This window comes from Plecotus auritus, assembly GCF_963455305.1.
Source record: "Plecotus auritus genome assembly, chromosome: 9".
NCBI lineage: Eukaryota > Metazoa > Chordata > Mammalia > Chiroptera > Vespertilionidae > Plecotus > Plecotus auritus.
In genome coordinates, this window is record NC_137783.1 from 135,461,433 (window position 1) to 135,469,452 (window position 8,020).

The following is an 8,020-nucleotide window of genomic DNA, read 5'->3' on the forward strand; positions in this document are numbered from 1 at the left end:
TGCTATAATCTCCTCTATTCCAGCAGGCTGCTTCTTGGTTGGAGTCCCAATGACATGTTTTGAATCCAACGACCTCCTGCAGCATCTACTTGGCCTGTAAGAAAATCACATATTCATTCTATGCCATGGATGAGGAAGCATTGCCCTACCATGCTTTTCCCTATCTCTGCCATACTGGGCTGATCCAGTGAGCCTTCTCATTTAGAAGTGAGAGGCAAACACAAGTCTTTAGATCTTTATGTGTCCTCTAAACTGTCTTTGTTCACCCAACATCTAGCCATGAGTAAAGTAAAATTCTGGTCTCCCTTCTTGTACACATTCTGCAAGAGCAGTTCTTTTGGAGTCCTCCCTAAATTGAGGAGGAAGTAGTATATGCCCATAAGTATTCTTAACCCTCAATTGTTTCTCCTTCCCCAAACTCTTCACTTTAATGATTCTTCAAAATTCTATCTTCTTCAATTTAAAGGATGAAGATGGATGGTGGGAAAAGTCTTAGAACTAAGTTGTTCATTTTTAAGTAATTCCTTCAGAGTGGGGTATCTAGCATCTTTAGAATGTGGCATATACCTCAAATATTATCTTAATTTGGGGCATTTAACTACAGTTGGAGCCCACTGTAAAAATCACATTCAGAATTATGTTAGAGTTTAAAACATGTTCATTGAGAAGTATCTGTCAGGTCCCTATCTTTTCTTCGTGAGGCATTTACTGGAGCTCTACACTGCTGACACAGTTCCTTATTAAGTAATCTTTCTCCACCCTTTATTGCCCTTCAGCCTAAAGGAAGTGCCCACCTCCCTGCAATGGCTGTAACTAATTGGTACTATATTGGGGTTCCTTGTGGGGATAAGAAGACCATGTGTTCCTTTCTTCAGATCAATAGAAATATGCATCAAGGAAACCAAACCAGCATCTCTGAATTCCTCCTCCTGGGACTCTCCAATGAAACTGAGAAGCAGAATCTCCTCTATGTGCTTTTCCTTGGAATGTACCTGGTCACTGTGGTTGGAAATGGCCTCATCATTCTGGCCATCAGCTTAGACTCTTACCTTCACACCCCAATGTATCTCTTCCTTGCTAATCTATCCTTTGCTGATATTTTCTCCATTTCCACCTCAGTCCCTAAAATGCTGATGAATATCCAGACCAAGAGTCAATCCATCTCCTATGAGAGCTGCATCACACAGATGTACTTTTCTATTGTGTTTGTTGTCATTGACAATTTCCTCTTGGGAGTCATGGCCTATGACCGTTTTGTGGCTATCTGCCACCCTCTGAACTATATGACCATCATGCAACCCAGGCTCTGCATTTTACTGACCATTATTCCATGGGTCCTCAGTAATATTGTTGCCCTGACACACACTCTTCTGCTCCTTGAATTGTGCTTCTGTGACAACAACACTCTTTCACACTTCTTCTGTGACTTGGCCTCTCTACTCAGACTATCCTGCTCAGACACAATGATCAATGAGCTTGTGTTATTCATCGTGGGCTTATCAGTCATCACATTCCCTTTTGCCCTCATCCTCTTCTCCTATATCTGCATTGTCAGGGCTGTCCTGATAATCTCATCCACAGAGGGAAAGTGGAAAGCCTTCTCCACCTGTGCCTCTCACCTGACAGTTGTATTGCTCTTCTATGGGACCATTGTAGGGGTTTATTTCTTCCCCTCATCCACTCACCCTGATGATAGAGATAAAATTGGTGCTGTACTATTCACTGTGGTGACACCCATGATGAACCCCTTCATCTATAGCCTGAGGAATAAGGACATAAAAGGTACCCTGAAGAAGCTCATCAATAGGAAAACTTCCTGCCTTTGATGTCCCAGGTATCTGAATTCCTTTTATCCTCATAACCAGATGGATGGTTCTGTCCAAAGTTTGTGGCATAGCTGTGATAGTTCAGCTTTTAATAAGCTTTAGGGTATCTGCCTTCTATTCTAACCTCTGAAGATCTGGGGCTTTTTCATGTTGCTCTGATCTTGGAAACAAACCCCTTAATTCCCTTAAGTCACAACCATAAATCACATCTGATTATAATGTGTATTACTATAAACTTTGACACAAATTGTACATCACTTAGATAATAACCTAGTGCATGTGGTACCTACAGTCTAGCTTTTGCAGCTTTGAATATGTTTATTAGTAATTCCTTTATTCAATCTGGATTTCTCTGTATTGGCTTTCCTGTTTTGCCAAGTTACCATTCAGTGAGATGTTTAATAGCTGTAAAAAGAAGGATCCACGTTCAAACAATTTTGGACCACTCAGAGTTAAGTAAAACAAAATGTTTTAATTAGACAACTTCTCAGAGCTTTTAGTATAGAATAAATCTCCAGAAGGGTAATATGGTTTGCAGTATTTCTCAAAACTAAACATGTTCAATCATACAGGACTTGATTCATCACAGACTAGTTCATAGGTCTAGTGTTGTGCAAAACACACTTTGGGAAATGTATTTAGATGGAAAACCAGAGAGTGTGCATATAGAAGCCATCAATTCTTATCCTGACTCTGTGCCCAAATAGCTGTGAGATTTTAGGCATGTCAGTTCACTTTATTGAGCCTATTTTCTCATCTATAAAATGAGGCCATTGGTCCCAGTTGTTTCCAACTGTGTGTGTACATCAGAATTACTTGGGGTACTCATCTTCTTCATCTGTAAAATGAAAATAATAATCCCAACATCTTAAAGCTGTTTGTTACTAAATGAACATGTATATTATACAACTACCATTCTATTTAATATACCATAGACACTAAAATAAAATTAAAAAGATGTTCCTTTTTTTGTGACTGTCCCATGGCTTCCAACTTTAATATGCCTTTCCTCCTAAATTAGGTTTTTCTGTCTCCAGTCTAAGCTGAATTCTATTTTTCTCTAAACATAAAATCCAACTTCTTTAAGAGAAACTATATTATCAGACACATGCTTTTCTCTGTGGCATCTCTTAAACTTTTATGTTTCATGTGCATTTTCATTACAAATGTAAAACCACCTGTTTTTATATGGGTTACCAACTAGCCTGTTCACTGTCCTGCTTTCCTCAAGTGCCTCAACATCTACTCTATTCTACCCATAGCTTCAACATGAAACATCACAGAGCTCTGCTTTCATTTTTCCACTTAGAATAGCAGAGAGTCCTAGATTCGTAATCAAGAGACTTGGAGTCTGGCCCAACTCTGCAGCTAACTCACCGTGTGACAAGCCATGTTACTAATCTCAGTTTCTTTTTCTGTAATAGGACCATTGGTCTAATTATAACAAAGCAGGTTCTATAACAGCATGTATCATGTAAAATAGAAAGAGATGCCTAGCAGGAGAGTCAATAAAATATTAACAGTGGTTGTGGCAGATTGTATTGTCCAAAGATGCTCACAACATTTTCCATGCTCTTGAAGAACTTGGCCATTTCCCTGTCATGAAATGGAGGTTATGTTCCTCCCCTTTCAGCCTGGAGGGTTTGGGGGACTCCTTTCACAAATAGAGTACCCCAGAAGTAGTACTGCATATGGTTTTCAAGAACCATCTAAGAAAAGTCAACACAGCTTCCACCTGGCACTCTTTCTTTCTGGACATGTACCTCTGGAACCCTGAGTTACCATGTAAAAGGTCCCACTACCCTGAAGCCACCATGCTGGAAAGGACATGTGGAGAGGCCACAAAGACTTAGAGAGAGAGATACCCAAGGAGCCCTAGCTGTTTCAGACTACAAGTCTCTGAGTCCCCCTAGTCAATCATCCAACTTATGAGCAAGTGAAACTTAAGCTGATCTGTCTCTGCTCTGTCTCCAAGTGAAAACTGCCTACCAAAATCCAGCCAACTTCTAGAACTGTGAGAGATAGCAATAAAATGATTATTACTGTTTTGAGTCACTCCATTTGGGGTTGATTTGTTATATAGCAATATGTAACCAAAACAGTGGGTTTTATTTCAAAGAATAGAGTGATTCATATTATACCCTGTTATTGCTTTAAAATTTTAGAATAACTATCACACTGGGAAGAAAATAACTTGTTGTTGTTGTTGTTGTTGTTGTTAATCCTCACCCGAGGATATTTTTCCCATTGATTTTTAGAGAAAGTAGAAGGGACAAGGAGAGACAGAGAGAGAGAAACATTGATAGGTTGCCTCCTGCACACACCCTGATCAGGGCTGGGGATCAAACATGCAACCCAGGTACGTGCTCTTGAATTGAACCTGAGATGCTTCTGTCTGTGGCTGACACTCTAACTACTGAGCAGCAAAACCAGCTAGGGTGAAAATAACTTTTTTTATTTTTAAGGAAAATAAACTATCTTGCCTATTTAAATCTATTAAACCAACATGTACCAGAATCTTCTCAGTTACATAAACATCATTTGGGCCAATATGCAATTTTCTCTGTTTATTCTGGTTTCATCTAGCCCATGTTTGATATAAGAAGCAGCAGGGTTATACCAAAGTCATTTAGTTTAATTTGGTTGCCATCCTTGTGGACCTGTCCTGGCCCTCTATTACTTCCAACTTGTATTCTATAGGAGGCTGTATCCATACTAAGGTATAGCTCCATCTGCAGTGAGTAATGGGAAGTTGATTTGGCTAGGAATAGACTTGTACGTAAATTGGGAGTTTGCCTGACAAAGTGAATTAGGATTAAGTTTGGGACACAAAGGGCAACTGATTAAGAAAATGCAGAATCACAAACTTTTATGAAAACCTTGTTAAGTTTTCACAGAGGAGAAGCATAAATCTGTACCTAGATGCTTGTACTTCCCTGAATCCTTCTCCTATTTGTCATTTTCAACAAACATCTATTGTAAACCTTCACTTTACCAGGCTCTGAGTCTGGCCCTGAGACTAAAAGGGTGAATGATTCACATTCCATGCCCTCAATGCACTCACAAACTAGAGAGAAACTGACATAAAAATAATTTTGTAATTTTTAAGACCAGATGATCAAAAGACAATATTTAGCATCATGAAATTTAGAAAGCATAAGATGTGCAAAACACATTCAACTGAGTTTTATGCTATCCTTGTTCTTTTGTGTTAACCAACTTGTGATTTTTAGTAAATGAGCAGAAACCCCTGTCATCTTAGTGTAGGTAACTTAAATGCAAAAGAAATGCCTAGAAAAACAAACCAAAAATACACTATGCATTGGGTAGAATTTACTTGTTAAACTTAACATGTAAAGTGTCAGTAAAATACTCATTTATTTATTCACTAAACAAATCTTTTTTTGAGTACCTAGTGAGAGGTAAAATGAAATACAATATCCTGGCTCTTCTATCACAGTGCAGAGCACAGACAATGAACATATAGATAAATAAATAAGCAATGGCCATAAATATGAAGCAGCAAGAAGGTTGTGATTTAAAAAAAAATCAAGCAGGGTCAGAGGACAGACGGTAACATAGGGTGGAATAGCTATTTTAGGTAGAGGGGTTTAGAAGTTGGCGAAGGCCTCTCAGTTATTTTACTGAGAACTGAATAAAATAAGGAAGTGAGCCATGAGAAGATCTGGGGAAACACATTCCAAGGAAAGGAAGAGCAGGTGTAAAGATCCTAATGCGGGAAGAGGTTGGCTTGAACTAGAGAGAAGTAGAGGAGGAGATAATCATGAAGGCAGTTGGGGACCCAAACTGGCTAAATATCATAGTCGGTGGCAAAGACTTTGAATTTTATTTAGATACTTTAAGTAAATATTTAAACCCATGGGACTGGATGAAATTAACCTAAGGAATGACTACATAGGGAAAGACCTGTGACTAAGCCCTGGTTAACTCACATTTAGAAATAAGAACCCAACATGGAAGTCTGAGAAGCTGCAACGAGGGAGGGAGGAAATTAGAACAATTGGTGTCTAGAAGATGGAGGAAGAAACTGAAAAGTCTGCCGATAAAAAGAAGGTACCAACTGTTTTAAATACCACTGGAGCCAAATCATCACTCCTGAAATCACGCTTTCTAACCTGCCCTCTTCAACTCTTGCAGCTATCACTCCTAGTGATCTCTCAACCAGTCCTGCATCCTCAAGGTTGAATTCTAAGTGAAACCGTCTAATTCAGAACATATTTCTTAGAAGATTAAAATATCCTGAATTTCTTTTTTTCCTCCATCTTCCTCTTACTGCCTCCCTCTTACTCTCTTTTTAATAGAGAAATTTAGAGGACTCAAAACTACAAATCCCTTGCAGTGCCCTCGGTGGTCTCGGATCTGTCTCTTGCTTCCACAGTGTTTGGCATGAACAGACCCAGGGATGCCCCTTCTTCCAGCCTCTGTCCACTCTCCTGCGTCTTATCCAGTCACCATCTTCAGAACCACCTCCCGGACCAGCCAACACACCGGGGTTTTTTTCTACCTTAACTCCTTATTGCCAAACAACCATGAGCTCCCAAATTCATCAGAATTATTCCACCCAGGTGGAGGCTGCGGTCAACCGCCTGGCCAACCTGCATCTGCGGGCCTCCCACACCTGCCTCTCTGAGTGCTTCTATGGATGATGTGGCTCTCGAGGGTGTGGGCCACTTCTGCGAGTTGGAGGAGAAGAAGCGAGAGGGCGCTGAGCATCTCTTAAAGCTGCAAAACAAGCGCGGTGGCCGCATTCTCTTCCAGGACGTGCTGAGGCCTCCCCAGGATGAGTGGGCAAAACTCAGGATGCCAGAGAAGCCGCCCTGGCCTTGGAGAGGAACCTGAACCAGGCCCTTCTGGAGCTGCGAGGCCCGGGTTCTACCTGCGCAGACCCTCATCTCTGTGACTTCCTGGAGAACCACTTCCTGGGTGAGGAGGCGAAACTCATCAAGAAGATGGGCGGCCACCTGACTCACCTCTGCAGGCTGTCGGCCCCCAGGCTGGGCTGGGCGAATATCTCTTGGAAAGGCTCACCCTCAAGCATGACTAGGAGCCTTTGGAGCCCAGAAGTCTTTGAGGGGCCCCTCTGCATCCCCTGGTGTCTGGCTTTTTCCTGAGCCTCTCCCCGAAACTACTAGCCATTCTTTTAACCACCCTGAAGCCCACTCCCATACATTGAAACAATAAAGCTTTTTGCAACAAAAAAACTAAAAACCCCTTTTTAAATTGGCATATGGTGTTAGAAAATACCATCTGTGACCTTAACAAACCAAGAAGTCTCAGGAACATCTACTTTCTTTGATAATAAAAAGAATACTAGACAGCATGATGGACCTGGATAATATTATGCTAAATGAAATAAGCCAAACTGAGAAAGACAAACATCACATGATCTCACTTATTTGTGGAATCTAATGAACAAAATGAATTGATAATAAAATAAGACCTGAAGCATGAAGGCATGGAACAAACTGACATACCTCGATGTGGGGTTAGGGGGACAAGAAGAGATAAACCAAAGAAGTTATATATTTATATGTATAGTCCATAGACACAGGCAATAGGATAGTGAAGACCTGGGAAAGAGGTTAGGAGAGGTGGGTAAGGAGTGGTGGACATGGGAGATATTTGTAATACTATCAACAATAAAATATGTTTTTTAAAAAATAAAATAAAATAAAAAGAATACTACATGTCACCAAGTGTGGTTTATCCTGGGATTATACAAATCATCTGAGAGATGCAAATCAAAACAATGAGGTACCACCTCACACCTGTCAGAATGGCTATCATCAACAAATCAACAAACAACAAGTGCTGGAGAGGATGCAGAGAAAAAGGAACCCTTGTGCACTGCTGGTGGGAATGCAGATTGGTGCAGCCACTGTGGAGAACAGTATGGTGTTTCCTCAAAAAATTATAAATGGAACTGCCATTTGACCCAGTAATACTACTTCTAGGAATATATTCCAAGAAAACAGAAACACCAATCAGAAAGGATATATGCACCCCTATGTTCATAGCAGCACAATTCACCACAGCTAAGATTTGGAAACAGCCTAAATGCCCATCAGCAGATGAGTGGATTAGAAAACTGTGGTACATCTACACAATGAAATACTACGCTGCTATAAAAAAGAAGGAATTCTTACCATTTGCAACAGCATGGATGGAACTGG

General features: G+C 40.5%; 1 protein-coding gene and 1 pseudogene across 2 annotated transcripts; both read left to right on the forward strand.

The window, feature by feature from the left end:
• Window positions 1-887: 887 nt before the first annotated feature.
• LOC308258028 (olfactory receptor 1S1-like) lies at window positions 888-1,826 on the forward strand (the record flags this gene model as incomplete). The annotated part of the gene is made up of 1 exon (XM_080688259.1): window positions 888-1,826. One exon carries the CDS (start codon window positions 888-890, stop codon window positions 1,824-1,826), a length of 939 nt encoding a protein of 312 aa, XP_080544385.1.
• Window positions 1,827-6,376: 4,550 nt separating this feature from the next.
• Window positions 6,377-6,891, forward strand: LOC308258093 (ferritin light chain-like; annotated as a pseudogene). The gene has a single exon. The product of its transcript is annotated as a ferritin light chain-like (transcript).
• The last annotated feature ends 1,129 nt before the right edge of the window (window positions 6,892-8,020 follow it).